We start from the raw sequence: 17,848 nt of genomic DNA, 5'->3' as shown, positions 1-17,848 counted from the left end.
GTCAGTGATTCCCAGAAGGAGTTCCACTATTCAGGATACTGGTGATCATTCCCCTGCCCCAGTGTGAGTGGGTATTTCGCAGTCTGGATCATATGGGATTATTGTAGCATCTTTAATCCATCCCTTAAGAGATGCAGTCTTTGTCTGTCCTGTGATTGTCCTCTGGTTTTCTAGGCAGTCCTCTCACATTTAACGATTACCATCCTATCGCAGTCTGCAGCGTACTCCATGCACGGGCCTTTCAGGGAAGGCAATAGCAGGCAGCAGGAATTATGCTCCTAGGTTTCCTTGGGACACAGCTGCTTAATGCGCTGGAGAGGAGATGGGTCTATCCCTACCACCTCTCTTGCTCTTTGCAAACTGTCAAATGGTGGAGTTATGGAAACCCTGGTCAGCAATCGCTTGGTCCGGTCACACTTGCTCCGTGACTTACGCTTTCCCAAGGTGTCGTACAATAGCTGTCTCGTAAGCGCTGTTGGGAATGGTTGTTGCTCCACCAGTTTTAGCATCCACAATTGCTTCCACAGTAGGAGAGATCTTTCAATTAGAGAATTGCCATCTGGCGTTTCTGACAAACACTGAGCATCTGAAAAGAATACACATTGCTACTGTCCAGGAACCACAGACAATACCAAGAGCAGTCTGTCTGGGAAGTTTCCCCACCCCCCGGAAAAGGCTGCCAAATTCTATTCTCGGTCACACCAGAATAAAGCCAGAACGACCCATGTCTTGGACAGAGTTATTCTTAATTTGTACCAGTACATCTGAGAGCAAACTTGGGGCACAAGTCTCAAACATCACAGATTGGCAGCCTTGGATTATTTGAACAATGCATCTCGAGAACAGAAAATACATTGGCAGCAGAGCTTTATTGTATTTTATTGGTTTATGGTACGGCCTCGTGTTTTTAGGCCATCTTCTCTTGCATCTGCTAGCGCTATTATTACTACTTATTTTGTTTTCCAGCTAAATAGCCGTACGGGCAAGTAGGTTTGGCTATGTATTCTGAGCAGGATCCTCACTTCAAAGGCCAGACACTTTTTCTCAGACTCACATGAGAACATCTTAAAAAACCTGGAAGGAATCATTTAATCTGTTGGCTTTGCAGCCTTGACATCTGCTTGCAGTTGAAGTGTATTGGCTTTGGTTTTTGTAACACCTGCCTGTCTGAGCGGAGCTCTTCTTTCTAACAGGATGTCAAGGTTATAAGAGCTTTTTTTTATTTTTTTCCGCAGTCAAAATAGTGCATTTTTTGGCTTCGCTTTGTTCTTGGAGACGGTTGAATCATTTTAGTGGCACCTTTCCAAAAGGAGCAGATGATGTTATGGGAATTTTTGGCCCACAAAGCTGAAGTTCTTAAAATTATCAGCAATTGAGCATGGAGTTTGATGGTAGATAATGTCAAGTAGTCTTTCTTATAGCAGTCACTACTAGCCCCATCTGTAACAAACAAAATTCAAAGCAAGGCTGGAAAGGAAGGTTTTCCTAAAATTTTTTCTGTTAAGTTATTGCTGTGATGCTTGCTACATGTGTGCACACGTGTGTGTGATCTAGCACACACTGCAAATGCTGGGAGATGGTGAGTGAGTGTGGATCTGGCTCTGCGCGCCTAGCATTGGTAGACTGGATTTTACTACCAGTTTCAAAGCCCAACTGCACCTAGATCAGCAGGCACTGACCCAGGCCTCTGATGTGGCTGCATGATTTGCTCGTTAAGGAGGTGCACAATAGCTTTTCTTGCTCGTTGATTAATTATTAATCTTATCATGGTCTGCCTCTTGGTTTTTAGGTCTTTCAGCAAGCAAGAAAGAAGCCACTCAGAAAAAATGGCGTTCACAAGTTATTATCCCCATCCTCACCACAGCAGCGAGGTTGTCACTGCCTCCACCACACTGACCGAGAACCACAAGCTCTCAGAACTTTCCAGGCCAGACAGCAGGACTTCTGCATTTGTCCCATCCCCGACAGAGGCAAGGAGTCACTATAACGAGCAAAAGCAAGGCTTTAAACCCATGTTTCTTAACCTTACTCCTTCTGGACCTGGCCAGTCCTCCCCTAATACGCCCGCTCAGACTCCCTCAGACTTGCAGAGTGCAGGTGATGACCAGGCTCTGAGACAGCACCACGCCAAACGAGATGCTCTTCCCCCTGAGGGCAATGGTAATATTCAGGCACAGCCTTTGGATGCTGCCCAGGACAGATCTCCCGAGACTCCCACAGAAGAAATGATGTGGAGAAGGAAAGCCGGGCTGCTTCACAGATCCCTCCCACCCAAAGTGGTGTGGGCGCATTCAGTCAAAGACAACAGCTACTCAAAGGCTGTGGTGTCTCCTCCAGCAGCTGGGCCAAAGTTGTCCCAGAGGTGGCAGTCCCTGCTGACACAGAACAGCACTTCTTCTGACCCAGAGACTCCTCCTCCCCAGGGGACAGCTCATCTCCGCATCTCGGAGTCGGGCCTGCAGCTCACTCCCCCACCGTTGCTGCAGGACGATGAAGACGACGAGGTGTTTGTCATGCCTTCCCAGCCCAGTGTCACTGCTCCACTCTTCTCACTCCCGCTGCCATCCCGTCCTCTTCTCGAGCTGAGCTCTTGCACTTCGGCAAACGGCACGGAGGAATTCCCACCTCCTCCCCCCCCGGCGGTGCTTGAGGGGAATGGAGCAGCTGGAGACAAATCCACCAGGCTGACAGAGGAGGCCAAAGTGAGGTAAGGGAGGGCTGTAAGGCAGCGTCTCGGGCGTTGTAGGGCCATATACAGTAAGATATGCGGGGCACCAGACAAATGTGACTGACCTCCGCAGCTCTGCCTGCTGCAACGGCCAACCCACAGCTGCTGGCTGAGCGGGGAGCTTGCAGAGGGGTGCACGCGTTGTAAGGGGAGAGGGACAGACAGACTGACTCGCTGCCGCTAGGCTTTGCTGGCTGCCAAAAGCGTTGTCAAGTGGTGTGGCCAGGGCAGGGCACGAAGCAAGAAGGCAAAAGGCTTTGTGGCCCATCAGCAGATGCACTGACAGGTGCTTAGTAAGCAAGGCAAAGGGGGCTACGGGTGAGAAACTGTCCTGGTCTCGTTCTCCCTGCAGTTGCCACATGGATTTCAGTGGAGTTGCTTCTTACTCACTCCAGCATGAAGAGTTAAAATGGCTGCTGACTCCTTCCAGTTACGGGTTTTTGAGAGAGAACTATGAAAATCCATGACAGTTTTTCCAAACAGTTAGAGTTTCCCAGAATACATTTTAGCCCTGGCACAAAATAGTGCTGTTATGAAACAGTGACCATCTGCCAAGAAGTGACAACACAAATATGTCACAGTAACACTGTATAGTAAATTTTTCCTGAAGGATAGGACTTTTTGGCTGAGCGCCCAGCTGGTTTAACTCAGCACAGCTTCCCTCACTCCCAGGAAGCTGCTCTGATTTCCATCCAGGAAGAATCTGGCCAGGTAGCGATTGGTTTTTCCAACATGAAAGGAACAAAGGAGTATAAACTGCTCAGGAGGGTACTCCCAGGTGGTCAGGCGCAATGTCCCCAGCCTGAGAGCAGAAAACAAAGTGACGTGTCGCTCACTAGTTCCTTCTGTGTTGGAATGACAAAACAGCAGTGTCCAGTTTGAGGGGACAATATGCTTCTGGTGCCAGTAGCTTCATATTGTGGGTCTTCCCATGCTGAAGTAAGAAGAGACAAAAATAAGTGAGAGGGAAGGAAAAGTTACTTGTCTTAGGCCTTCACCGTGTGTTCACAATGGTCCTGTGTGGTAAATTTATCTTCATCTCACAGAATTTTTCTGTCCGTAGCAGCTTCAAAAGCTTTCCCAAAGCCCTGGCCGAGAGGGAGATAACAGGGTTGGGCACCAGTGTCGGTGAAAATAGCTGGCCCCTCTCACCACCTGCGTCAAAGAGGACTAGCTCTCCATCTGCTGCGGATAAGCAGCACCAGTTACCTGCTTCTCCTGAAGGGCCTCCAAGCGCCGATAGACAGCCCGTAACTCAACCTGAAGGCAACCAGAGAGAGCCAGCAGTCATCACTGGAGAGTCAGAAAATGGCAGCCTGGACTCCGAGATGCTCAGTGCAGCACCTCCAGCGAAGACAAAGAAAAAGACCCCGGAGGATATTAAGTCAGAGGCTCTAGCAAAAGAAATTGTCCATAAAGACAAGTCTCTGGCTGATATCCTGGATCCAGATTCCAAAATGAAGACAACTATGGACTTAATGGAAGGGCTTTTCCCCAGTGGAACCAGCTTGCTGAAGGAGAACAACATGAAAAGGAAGATGACGCAGAAAAAAGCTGTCAGGACAGCAGTGGAAGATAACACGTGAGCATTGCTTGATTGGGTTGTGGGCTAGTGTGGCAGCAGAACTCGCTGCTTGCTTTTAGGGACAAGCCTGTGCTGAGTTTTTCCGCATCTTTATAGGTGGGTGCTGGCAGAGAGTGAGTTCCTCGGTTCCCAGGCGTCGGGGCTGGCAGGGCATTCCTGAACGCCCTTCTTCATGAGCTCAGCTGTATGCGCGGCCTTTGAGCTCACCTCTCTGCGCTGTGTAGAAAAAGATGCTGAGCTTGGTAACAGGGCAGGAAACGAACCGTCTCTGGAGATGTCGTTTGATTTTGCTAACTTAACCTTTCTCATCTGAAGCAATTCAGTCCAAAGCACAGTAACAGAGATAAGAGAGTAAAATCAGGACCAAAACAGTGGCAGGCAGAAAGATCACGAGAAGCCAAATTTTGGAAGGAGGGATGGGGGTGCCTACTTATTTCAAGGGGATGCAAAGATGACCCCAGGTCCTCCAGTGTGTTTTTTTTTAAGATAGAGACTTTCAAGTGACAGCTGGAGAACCATATAGAAATAAGCAGTAATGCATGATGCCAGATAAGATGGTCAGTCTAGCCATCGCCAGCTGAGCTGTGCTGATTTACCTTCAGCAAGGATTTGATCCCGTATAGAGTTGTTAACCAGTCAACATTTAAACAGAGGAGCTGTGCTGTTCTGCCCAAGGCAGAGATAGGAAAGCAGCTGACACGCACCCTCTGATGGCAGGAATCGGCCATTTCCTTTGTGGTTAATAACACTGGGAAGGTACCAAAGAGGGAGTGCTGGAAAAAACACGGGTCTAGGCATGGGAAAAAGTCAGGCTCAGACTGAACTCCTCCTTTTTCTTCACTGTGCTGTAGGAGAGAAGAAAAGGAAGCTCCTGTAACCCTGGTCACCTGTCCTGCTTATTACAGTGTTTCGGCACCCAAAGCAGAGCTGCTGAATAAAATTAAGGACTTGCCAGAAGAAGTAGGTGAGGAAGAGGAGCTGCTGGACATCAATGAGAAGAAGGTAAACGCAGCACACACCACCATTTGCTGATTACATTCCTGAAATAACAATAATAAGCCCTAATGTAAAGCGCATTTCTTTTTGATGTCAGCTTTTGGCAGTCCCAAGTTGCGAGGGGGCTGGGTGCATTTAGGCTACCTGGGAAGCTCCGCTAGCGTGGCCCAGATTGAACTACGAGGTCTAATCTGAGTACTCTCTGCAAATTTGAATACAAATCTTGCAGCACCCTGAAGCGGGCCTGTATTATGCCAAATGCTGAGCGTACAGGTTGTAAGAGGCAGTCGCTGTCCCGTAGCAAGGAAGGAAGATGGAGAGGCGAAGTGACTTGAGTAAGGACGGCTCAGGTTAGAAACAGGAACAGAGTCCAGCTAGTGACTCCACTGTCTGAGTGCATGAGGTTTTGCCCTCGGATTTTCCTCTTCAGTGAAGCCAATTTACCCATTTTACCTGCTGTCTGCACTCACTGCCTCCAGAGAAACCCTGGTTACTCTTTTTTCCCCCACACTTACGGTTTCACTGACCTGCTGACAGCCACGTGCACCTCAGCAGCTCGGTCAGCACAACCTCGATGCGATGACTTGGGTGGGAGGAGAGCAGGGCAAGAGAGGAGGAAATATTTCCCTCTCTTATTGCGGCTACATTTCACCGAGGAATGGCCCCTGCGGTTCTTGCTGCAGGCTTGGGTGCTCTGTCTCCCAGGGATTTTGCAGGGCCTTCTAATTTGCCCCTGTAGTTGTCTCACGTTGGTTACCTGGTAATTACAGACATGTCGCGAAGCTCACAAATGCCGAGGAGCCACAGGCAGGTACTTGCCTGTCTCTGCCTCCCTTCGCACACCTACCACCACCTTCGTGTCAAAAGCAGCCGTGCCTGCCTGCCCGTAGGTTTAAAACATCCCCCACTGCACTGGACAGAGTAGTGCAGCCCATATTTCATGCTGTTTGTACAACGGCAGAGTCGAAACACACTGAAGGATGCAAATATTTATGCAAGTCCCATATGCTGTAAATATAGTACTTAATTATTCCTGCACTCAAATCAGGCATGAATTTAAAGAAAGGCTCCCAAACTCAGCCTCTCTGTCAAAGCGCAGAGAATTCATGTGTCTGTAGCTCAACTCCCCATTTTCCCTCTGGATCCTCATCCCCATGCCAAGCGTGAAAAAGCAGAGAGAAGATGTGAGGCTGAGCGATGTTTGCAAGTATGCAATTTGTCCTGCAGCCCCGACGGGGAGACCTCGCCTCTTTTTTTCATATTGCCTTATTGTTTCTGTTCTCAGCTTTTATCTGCTGAGCAAAATCTGCGCCCTACCAGGCTTTAATCCAATGACAGCTAGAATGGACTTCCGTCAGTAACACAAATTACGAGTACTAAGTGAGTAATTAGGCCTATTTTGTGGAGCATTTGGGGTGCAGGTAGGACCCTGTCAAGTCTTTAGGAGCTGTCATACCACGCCACTGGCATGGGTTAGAGACACCGTGCCTGCCATCTCTTATTTCTGTAGTCCTACACAGATTTTGGGTAGAAAGTCTACGCAGATAGATCATGCATGTGCTGCTAATCAAAAGCATTTGCATAAGGCCTCTGTCGGCTGCTTTAATTATCTGTCCCGAGCCATTGGTCGTAGAGCACCCAGCTTCAAAGGTAATCGCAGGCCCTGCCACGTCTGTAGCATTTGATTCTTGGGGTGCTCTTCCCTTAAAAACCGGCCGCCTGCTTATTCTAACATGAAAGGTAAGGAGTGATTAAACAAGACGAGGGTGCTGCTCCAAGGAGTCGATGGACATGCTGCAAGCATCTGCCAGGCTTGCAAGTAGATGTGAGCCTGCCATGGAGGACAAGTCCCAGGCCTCAAAGGTTACATTTGCATGGAAAAACAGAAATAGACGGGAGCGCTTAGGCCCAGACAGCAATATCTGCCCGGCATGTTTGTTCATGGTCTGTGCGAAAGAACATTTGCATAGGCATTATCTGAGAAGGCAGCTACTCTGAGAGGTCATTTGGATAAACCAAGCTCATTTCCATTGTAAGTATGCAAAGAGCTATATTGGTTGGCATTTGGGAATGCAGGAGAGTCACTGATTAATGAACACAAAGCAAGTATTTCACAGCGCCCCATCCAGCTCCCATGCCTTCGGAACAAAGGTACGTCACTCCCCGCAGTCCCATAGCCTCCTGCTACAGCTGGAGGGCAGGTCTGCACCTTGAGCAAAGCTCCCAGAGCAGGGAGGAACAACTGCCCGTTCTGAGCAGCTCGCTCCTCCTGAAAACCTGTCGAGGTTAATGCTGGACTTAGTGCCCAGCCCACACAGTCCTGCTATAGAGATTTTTCCCCTGGCGTGGTAATCAGTGAAAACAGATCCCTCCTTTTGCTCCTCAGGATTTGGTCCAGCAATCAGCTGGTGAGGACCTCGGATCTTTCTTTTGAAGGTGACATTGGCATCATAGGCACAGGGAAGGGCAAGCGCTTGTTCTTGTCTCTGGGCGCTACTCTGGGTCCTACTGAGGGGAGAATCCAAGTAAAGGAGTTTTGCTTGTCCCTTATCCCAGCAGGTGGGATTTAGTACCACCTTTGCTCTCCTCTCCCCGTGCTAACGAACAGCGTGACTTAGCAGTAATTCCAGCATAAGCCTGATGGCTGACGTTTGTTTTAAGAGACTGTTGCTCGCATTTTATTCAGCCCTTGCATATCTGTGGAAGCTGACAGTAGAGTGTAGTGCAGCCACAAAACCACGCGCTCGCTCCAGAGGATGCTCGCAAAGTGTACCATCTAGTGGTGTCTGGCTAAACAGTGCTGGTAACTTCCCGGCTGCGAAACCAGCCTTTTAAACCCTTTAAACCAGCCTTTAAACCAAACTTTTAAACCCGGGGATAAGGGCCAATTCAGAGCAACCCCCAGCCTGACCCGGGTTTGAAGATCCTCTCTCCTTGGAAGTAGACTGCCTTCTTATTGAATGACCGCCCGTTTTGATGGAAAGAAGACTTTGAGAAAATATTTTCAGGCAACCGTGTGATTTAGTCCGTTTTATCCTGCAGTGTTTATATGCAGAGTAGATTAACATACATGTAACGATGCCTCAGCAGCGCATAAACTGAAGAGACTGAAAATACCCAACCCTTATATGAAGAGCTTTTCCTGCTCTCCGTGCTCTCAGTTCTGAGTAAATGGAAGCAAGAATTCAAGCCCCAGGCCATAGACTTATGCTTTTGCATATGTCTTTCCCCTAAATCCTAACAGAAATTAGGATCTCTAGCACATGTGCAGCACTGCTGTTTCTGGAGTAACTGAACCCTGGGGGCCTCCTTTTCTTCGGCAGTGGAACAGTTGCCAGCATTTTCACAAACTGGGTGCGTGCTCTCCATGTCTTTGCTCAGTCACTAAATAAATTTAGAGCATGTTTGGTGTAAATGCTCTCTCGATGCCTCTCTGGGTGAGGCAGTGCCTGCACAGGCAGGGAGTTTTGGTCACGGTTGAATTTGAGGTTTGCACCTCAACACTGAGGCATCCGAGTAAGGAGCAGTCAGTAGGTTCAGTAGCAATTCCTCTTTCTTACTAATCCATGTGTAACTAGTAAGTGTCAGCTCAGCCTCCTATCATGCCATTAATACGGCTTAAATTCATTTTTCTGCCTGTTGTTTTATAGAGGGTCGTAAAAATCATAACATCCAAACAAGAAATTTCAGGCATGGGCAGGGAGTGGAGAATATGCAGGAGATGTGGCTGTAGCTGTTTTCACTTGGAGACTTCAAAGAACCTACATCTTTCAGATGGAAAAACAGATGTACTACATGTGACAGATGGAGGTTGCTGGGTACCAGAATATGGTACACCAAATCACGTCTCTTTTATAAATGTTCGTTGATGGTAGAACAAATATATCGTCATACAGTCTGATCAGGTACTCAGATTATCGCCTAGATGTGGAATTTTGGAGTTTTTGGAGTTTTTTCTGTTTCCTCCTTAACGTCTTCTTTGTCAGTGGTTGCTGACTTGACCTTGCTCCTCAGGAACCGTAGCCATATCCTCTTGTTGTCGTCATCCATATGACCAGGGTGATCATGGTAACGGCCAATGTGGCAATGTGTTTCCCTTCTGACAGGCTGAGCTCATCGGGAGCTTGACCCACAAACTGGAAATCCTGAAGGAAGCCAAGGAGGGCCTGCTTGCAGACATTAAGATGAATAATGCTCTTGGAGAGGAGGTGGAGCTGTTGATCAGCACGTTATGCAAACCTAACGAGTTTGACAAGTACAAGATGTTCATTGGCGATTTGGATAAGGTGGTGAACCTCTTGCTCTCCCTCTCGGGACGCCTGGCCCGCGTAGAGAACGTTCTGAGTAGTCTGGGGGAAAATGCCAACAGTGAAGAGCGGGTACGTATCTGCGCAGCCATAGCATCTTGGCCTTTTTCAGGGCGCGGGACAGCAGCAGTCACAAGAACGTGCTTGCATAAGCTAGGACATCCAAAGGCTCGCAGGAAGGCAGGTGTCTTAGCGTTTATGTATAAGCAGTAGCAAATGCAGTTCTGTCCCTGGGAATCTTGGTCCCAGTTTGTATAAATGTCTCAGATCCTGCGGCTTTCGTCTCGAAACAGAACGGCCGTGTTTGGGACAGTGTGTCTGTGACCCACGGCTGTACGGTGGTGTGCATCATGGAACAACCCACCGCCTTCTGTGTGTTTCAACGTTCTTTGGGTGGTTGTGAGACAAAGCCAGATTTTCCTGGTAGTTGTTGCTTTCGGGCAGGTTTTACTGACTTTCTTGGAGCACTTTCTGCCTCCCATTGACTAGAACATTCAGAGTCTGATTCAGTGGGATTCACATTCAGTCCATAATGAGGAACTCGTCCTCCTCCCCCAGGCTTTTCACTGATTGTCTGGGAGCTTAGCAGCCATCCCGCCTCCCCCGGAGTTGTCAAAACTTGGTGTCGGGAGGCAGGAGAGGGGGGATCAGTGAGTTTGGTGGTGCTGATACTGAAGTGCTCTCTCTGGTGTGTGCAGAGTTCGCTGAACGAGAAGAGGAAACTGCTGGCTGGCCAGCACGAAGATGCCCGGGAACTGAAGGAAAACCTGGACCGTCGAGAACGAGTGGTCTTGGAGATCCTGGGCAACTACCTCTCTGAGGAACAGCTCCAGGATTACCAGCACTTTGTAAAGATGAAGTCCGCGCTCCTCATAGAGCAGCGAGAGCTAGACGATAAAATCAAACTGGGTCAGGAACAGCTCAAGTGCCTGATGGAAAGCCTCCCCACAGACTTCACGCCCAGGGATGCAACGGCAGCAGCTGCCCTAGCTGCAGCGCTTGCTACCTCCGCTGGGGTCGGTGGTAAAACACCTCCAGCAGTCTCTTCCTCACTCTAACCTTTCCCAGGTGGACCTGGGATAAAGTCCTCCTGCTCAAGTCCTTTGAATCCAAGTACTTGGCATATGGTTCTCTACAAAGACAATGAACGGAGACAGGTTTAAAACGAGATTTTAATGAAGGACAAAAATAGCAATAATAAAGGTTTTATTTTCCTTTCCTTCCACCTCTACTTCCCGGAAACTGAAATCAATGTGGAGGGGAATCTCCTCCTGCCAGAGATGAGGAAGAATCTCACAAGAATTAAACACATTACCTTTGATAATAAACGTGACCTCTTCTCTTCCCTCCCTTTCCTGCCTACCTGGCACCTCATTAAATAATGAAGGATCTAAAAGAATGAAGCCTTAAAAATAAAACCAACCCATTCTACTGAACATTATTGATATTTATATTTTTTAAAGAACAAGACAGAATGTGTAAGTTTTTGTACATACTCTAATCAGTTACTTGATTCTACTTTGTTCTGTATGTAGAAAAGACATTTAATTTTGTATTTTGTGAAAACCTTAACAAGAAGAGGGAACCCCAAAGATAGTTACGCATTAGCTTGGAACATCTCTTTGTGGTTTTGTTGCTGTTGTTGTTGTTGTTTTTTAATATAATAAAAGGCTACCAGAAGAAGCTTCAACCTGTTTCAACACATGCTAAATGTACCACTAAATGGCCTCGTGAAGGAGATTTTGACCACGAAAATACAATCTTTCTTCTGGATCTTGCGATCCTCTGATTCTGGAGTTTAAACACGCTTTTGTGAGAACCTGCATCACAGGCGTCCAAATTAGCATGAAGTAACGAACTCAGGTCTGGACTCACTGTGGGAGCGTGGGGGGAAGTCTGTCTTTGTTTTGAATAATCTAACTCGTGATCCGTGTTACTGTTGCAGCCGGAGTGCGTTGCTGTGAGATGTGAGAGCAATCTCTAATGACATTATTTATAGGCCTGTTTTTGTGAAGGGATGATGTACACTAGGACGTTTTTCATACAGCAGTACCTCATTTGTCTGAGCCCACTTCATCAGAAGTTATTTTACAAGCTAGACGAGGCATTAACTTGAAATCCGATATTCTCTTCTTACCCACAGAAATCATGCACGTGTAACGGTAACGTTGTGCACCTTGGTCAGACAGACAAGAGCCTACCGTAAAGACTCTTGGATTATTTCCTAGCCAGGGCAACCTGGAGTAACTAAATTTGCCTGACCAAACTTTACCCTGTCAACTTACCAAGTGCTGGAGGACGGCTGCCAGTTCGCAGTCAGCAAAGCAGATGGGGGCAGACTCCCTTTTCCTGTATGGAAAGAGCTGCGTCGCCGTTTAAACGAAATGGCTGGAAGCTGCACGAACAGATTACCACGGTGGCTGAGGAGTCAGATTCGGGTTGCCTCTCTTCTAACCTTGCAGAGATTTCCTGCTGCGGCAGCGATTTCCAGCTTCTCCTTTCTCCGGGGCGTTGCATCGTTCACCCCATCCTATCTTGCCACCAGAACCAGAGCAGAGATTTTAGTCATGTAGTTTTTAAGTCCATCAATTTTGAATTTCAACCTAGGATGTGACTGAAAAATACAACATTCGTTGCTTTCAGTGGTGGTTTTAAAGCCCCCTTTTTTTTAACAGCTCTTCCACGGGCAGCTTGGCAGACTAAAAGAAATGCCAATGCCCTCCTGCCATATCAAGCATCAATTCTTCAATACCCGAAAGAAAATCTACCTGGTTTTGTAACGCTTCAAGAAGCAGCAAGCCAATTACCTGCGATGACAGCAAACATATCCTTTTCATTACTTCTGAGCTTCAACACCGTTCAGGCTCATACAGCATTTCATGAGAACCCTTAAGGAGGGGAACTGATTTTTATGCCTTAATGGCTGAATCAAAAACAAAATTGGAGGGAAAAGTATTTTTGGGATCACTCGAGAATAATTATTTGTTTGAGCGGAGTTTCAGGAAAACAGTGGGGGGAGCTGTTTCAAGCCAATCAAAACATTTCATTTGTCCTAAAAAAAGTCCTGCACAGTACTTCAGTTTAGTTTATTATATTTAAAAGTTCTTTTAATTTAGCCATCCTACGCTTACCAAAACAAACCCACAAGACTTGGCAAATCTGGCAGGCCTTTGTGAACAGCCTGACACCGGCCAACAATGCATTTTCCGTTTAGTAAGTTCTTTCCTGAAAAAGAAAGTCCTGCAGTCTACCCTCAGGTCACAAGAGCCTCCCATCCAAACAGGGTCTGCCCGTTCACTCCGGCAACCAGCACGGACTTCAGAGGGAGCATCAGCTAACGAGGCAAGCGCTAGTTACTTACATTTTTATAACAGCTTAGATCTTCAGGTGGAAAATGAGCTGAAGCCCATATTTCTGTTGTAAGCGCTGGTAAGTTTATCATTAGGGAAACCGTCTTTGCACAACTAACTTTGTTCAAAAATTGCTCTCCTAACTGCAAGGTTTGATGAGTTTAGTACAAGCACATCTTGACATGTATTTAAAACTAATTAAACATTAGGCAAGCCAGTAAGTTTACTTCTGAGTGCCGTTGGCAAAAAGGGGAAGCTATTCATTGCTCGTTATCTCACCTTGCTTTTCTCTCGTGTTTTTAAAACCAGAGCGTACTGCAGACTCATTTCCCAGAGTGATGACATGATTTCATGGGACAGGAATACCCCGGACAGAATTTTACACTTGTTGTCTAGTCCCTGTAAAATTACTGAAAAAAATCTGAACTTTGTGTCTGTCTTACATGAGATTTTTTGATCCAAACCTGTAGTTATGTGGCTGCAGTGGAGAAAGCCATAAGCTAGATACAGGGATTTGCATTGCTACCCCTTCCCCAAAACGCAGAGATTGGTGCATCCCACGGCAGGGGCTAAACATTACAGCACGTTACAAACAAATGACTCAAAACACATCTTGCAACGAACAGTGTTGCTCAACAGGTGGGCATTTTTGCTAAAAAGGACCCTCATAATTGAAACATGCATTTGGGATATAGGAACAGAATGGTCTCCCTCTGTCGGCGACAGCGGATGAGACTCCTCCCCAAGTCAGTTCAGCGTACCTGAGCCAAGCGCCTTCTCCAGAGCCGTCTCCAGAGAAATCCATCGACCATCGAAGGATCCTGCGATGGCTGCCTGGCCCGTTCAGGTGGCTACAGTCGATGCCTGGCACAGGGTGAACAGTCTCACCTCACTAGCTTGAGGAAAAACCCTAGTGAGGACAAAGCTGTTACGCTTTTGACGTACATTGCCAGTTATAGTAAAATCTACTTGTACAATCTAGTCTAGCAACGAGGCGCCTCATTGCCTGTTATATTACATTGTGTTTGCACATTATAGTTAGGAACATAGCATTTTTCCTGAGTCAGCATTCCTTAAATTATTAACTTCAGTTTTTGAGGGACCTCTCAGGAAAAAGGCAGATTTAAATCATCGTTCCACAGCCGCCGCCTCAGGCTGTAGCTTGGCCCTAGAGAGCTGGGCTGCACTTTTCCTGGGTTTTGAAAGCAATCAAACTGCACTGCTGTCACAGCACCCGAACCCAGCACGGGGAAAAGGAAAAGATGGAGACATGCACTTCCACCATGATGCTGTCTGTTGCACAGTACATCGAAGCAGGTCTTTTAAATGTAGCTCTCAGTAAGTCCTCTCATGCTTTTAGCAGCATGCTGTGCCTCTAGTCTGCTCTGCCATGCAGTCCCACGTGATACAAGCGCCATGAAAATCTAGTCATCCGACTTAAAATTTGCTTTTTTTTTATGAGGGCCCTTGGGCAATTGATGGTCACAAGGAATTCACGTCAGATGCTTTCCTCAAGACTAAATCTAGTAAAGAATGTTTACATGCTAGGGTCTGTCCGTTGTAAGTTTACACAGAAGCTCTTTTATGAAGGCTACCTAGAAAATCGGTCAAACACAGAGCACCAGAACAGTTTATGTGTCAGGCCTGATCCATCATCTCTACAACTCAGCCGCTGTCGTGATCGTTTAGGCTGGTAATTAGGAGAAGCAAGCAAACCAAACTGGATAGCGTTTCATACTCACTCCCCACAAATCCTGAATATTAACGTGAGCTGTGACTTGTCGTCTGCAAAATGGGAAACAGAGGGAGCTTTTCATAGGAGAGCCGTGCTTTAAATCAGTACGAGCAAACAAGGGGCCTGTCTAGAGACCTGATCCCCAATTTCTCCCTGCCTTAGTCAATCATCCGCCAAGCCAGTGTTTACATCTGGGCTTGATTCACGTAAGAGCCGTTTCTTCCTTTACGTCCCTTCCAGAGGGGATGTGTGCTGACCGTGGCATGGCGTTATGGTTTGCCTGTGTTCCTACGGGACTGTTGCTCGTGCTTCTGCACGTAAACCAAGTGTCGTACACCTCTTGTGTGTTACAGGGTTTTTCTAGCAATGCATTACTGACCAAACATCATTTGTGTTGTGCAATTGAATGCGGCCAGGGTGGTCTCAGTCTAGAAGACGATCCTTTCCTTCCTGGTTTGGCCAGACTTTGTGTCCCTCTTCATCACAAACTGCAGAAACAGGCTGAATTCAGAGTGCCAAGCAGTCCAGAGGGTGCTTGCCGGGCGCTTATACACATGTAGTTTATGCTGTTGTTTACGTGTATACACTAACACAGCCTCTCCAGTTGTAGCTCTCTGGCTTTTGTGCTAAATATCCTTGCAAAAATCTGCATTTTCCTTGCCTGTTGCAAGACAGAGGGGAGCTGGAGCTGGCCAGGCAGGGGGTGTCAGCACAGCTCTGCCTGGATCGGGATTTGGGATTGGGAAAAAGGGCCCATTTTCCACTACACCGTGAAGAAAAGGTGGTACATGTGCACGAGGCAGCTTTTTCCTCTGTGATTTGCAGCTTGAGACCCCGTCTTTCTGCTTGGGGTTGCTCTGTGAGAGGATAGCCTTCAAAGGAAAGCAGAAAAGCCAGCACTACCTCTTTCATTCATATTCATTTTAGCACTAAATCAATTTTTAGGACTGAAATGCAAAAAAAAAAAACCAAAAAACAAACAAACAAACAAAAAAAGACAAAAGCAAAAAAACCCTGAAGTAGAACGCATAATTCACCTGGGGAGAATAAGAGCTGGTGAAAGCATCACCAAATACTGAGGAAACAGCTTGCGAAGGACCCGCTTTTGCACAGCTTGCGTTGCAGGTGTTTTGCTGAGCTAAAATAAGATTGCGATTAAAAAAAGGATCTGTGCAAGCTTAGAAAGGATGGCATTTGAAAAGGAGAAGCAATGGCGGGAGGTTTTGGAGGAGAAGGTGGCTTTCTGCAGAAGCTTCTCTCGGCTCCCCAAGCTGGTTTTGCAGCAGGCGCCATTTTACCTCACGAAGGCGCCGGGCGGGGCCACCCCAGCCGCCATCTTGCCGCCGGCTGCTGAAGGGAGCGCTGCACAGCAGGGGGGACGCCAGGACCCACCTCAGCACCCATCCCTCACCAAAACCTCCAAAAATGACAGCAGAGCTTGCTGCCCACCCCTCCGGGTGTGTTTTTACAGCCTGCACCTGTGGGGTAATCAGGGCTAACGAGGGACAGCGGGGCTTGGGGGCAGCCAGCCAGGAGCCCACACACAAGGCACTGCAGGAGAATGCACACCTCAGCCTGAAGCCTGCTGAGAAATGGTGAGTACGTATATGTTTTTATACGGTTTTTTCCCCCTCATGTGGTAAGGCTTTGCGGCCTGCACCTACCTGCTAGCACTGTGGAGCAGCTGGGCTGGGATTGAGGGGGAAAACCATCCCACTTTGTTGGAAAGCAGGTGCCTTAGGAGTTTGGTTTCCACAGGGGTCTCCTCAGCGGGAGGGCCCATCCCGCTACAGGAAAGGGGAATTGTGCGGTTACGGTTTCCCATGCTCTGCACCAGAACAGAGAGCTAGTTATCAGGTAACGCAGCTCACATTTTGAAGCTGACTTTCTGAAAATAAGTGACAGAAGTTCCTTTTGGTTTGTTAAGAGTTGAAACTGGGGCTAAGGGAGCAGGAGGTGAGGAGACAAAGAAAGAACATGACTGTCAGGAGCACAGTGAGTGCTCTTGCAGAGCTGGCTGCTGGTCACTTTCCCCATTTTGTACAACTCATGTCGGTTAATTTCTTTTGTCTGCTGCTTGGAAGAAACTGTTTTGTGCTATTTTCCTTGTAAATTACAGTGGAAAGTGACCCAGCTGCCTTCCCATGCCTCACACCAAGCCAGATTGCCCATCAGCTTCCCTAGCACTCTCCTTCCACGCACTGCACATAGTTACACCACACACAGTTTCTGGGTGCACGGTTTCCTGCAACTGTCTTTTGAGGCTGTGCTGAGGAGTGTCACATGCACGCCTGTGTAGCTACACAGTCACTTGGATGGCCTACTTCTGTCAAGTGAAGTTAACGTGAACTGCTCAGGGAGAAGTTATTTTTTGAGAAGACAAAGCTGCTGGTCTGTCTTAGCCATCACTCCTCTTTTAGGTCCTGCATGAGATTTTACTTCTGCCACACTTAACTGTTTCCAAACTAGTCTCTTCTGCAACTGAGTATTTGTTCTCCTCGCCCTAGACATGAGGTGATAACATGCATCACTTAACTTGTGTTCATAGAGTTATTTAGGTTGGAAAAGACCCTTATGATCATCGAGTCCAACCATTAATCTAACACTACTAAGTCCGCCACTAAGCTATGTCCCTAAGCTCCACATCTACACATCTTTTAAGTACCTCGAGGGATGGTGACTCAACCACTTGCCTGGGCAGCCTGTTCCAGCTCTTGACAACCCTGAAGAAATTTTCCCTAATATCCAATCTGAATCTCCGTGTTATAACACAAAGCCTCGCAGCTGTTTTGTAGCATTTTCAAGGTCCCATTTTCCCTCGCCACGATGCTGTAAGGAAACAAAGTGGTTCGGCTTTGATTCCTGATGAATAGGCAGGGATGGAGGCTGAGCACAGATTAGCAAGCTTGCAAGATTCAACAAATCCATCCCTCTCAACAGGGATGAATGTTTTTTCCACACACACAGGTCTCAGTGTTCAGGCAACCAAGGGGCAGGTTCTTCCTGTAGGCTCTTGTCTCCTGTCAGGATGTGTTGCTGGACTGCAACACTGACTATGCACTATGCAGGATTTAAATTAAAAAGAAATAAAGCCCACACCTTTAGGCCATGCTGTGGTGCTTTCAGCTCCTCCCCAAAGCAAGCAGA

The 17,848-nt window shown here is 47.4% G+C and overlaps 1 protein-coding gene and 1 long non-coding RNA gene across 5 annotated transcripts in view; one reads left to right on the top strand and one right to left on the bottom strand.

Moving 5' to 3' along the window:
* Positions 1-11,088, top strand: part of SHROOM3 (shroom family member 3) — a 103,550-nt gene extending 92,462 nt beyond the window's left edge. For 3 of the 4 annotated variants that reach the window (XM_063335556.1, XM_063335553.1, XM_063335554.1), the window contains 5 exons: positions 1,790-2,707; positions 3,792-4,310; positions 5,165-5,315; positions 9,416-9,688; positions 10,315-11,088. In XM_063335556.1, the coding sequence (XP_063191626.1) occupies positions 1,790-2,707; positions 3,792-4,310; positions 5,165-5,315; positions 9,416-9,688; positions 10,315-10,674 (2,221 nt within the window). In that variant the 3' untranslated portion in view covers positions 10,675-11,088. The remainder of the gene's footprint in view (positions 1-1,789; positions 2,708-3,791; positions 4,311-5,164; positions 5,316-9,415; positions 9,689-10,314) is intronic. The other variant, XM_063335555.1, reaches the window with a different exon arrangement.
* On the bottom strand, positions 10,617-15,639 carry LOC134515930 (uncharacterized). Its single transcript, XR_010071171.1, has 3 exons — positions 13,728-15,639; positions 11,902-12,230; positions 10,617-10,748 (listed from the first exon to the last, which is right to left on the bottom strand). It is a non-coding gene; the product is annotated as an uncharacterized LOC134515930 (long non-coding RNA).
* Between the last annotated feature and the right edge of the window lie 2,209 nt (positions 15,640-17,848).

Source organism: Chroicocephalus ridibundus, chromosome 5, assembly GCF_963924245.1.
Source record: "Chroicocephalus ridibundus chromosome 5, bChrRid1.1, whole genome shotgun sequence".
NCBI classification, from domain to species: Eukaryota; Metazoa; Chordata; class Aves; order Charadriiformes; family Laridae; genus Chroicocephalus; species Chroicocephalus ridibundus.
Note: the sequence above shows the minus strand (reverse complement) of the source record. Positions and strands in the feature narration are given on the sequence as shown.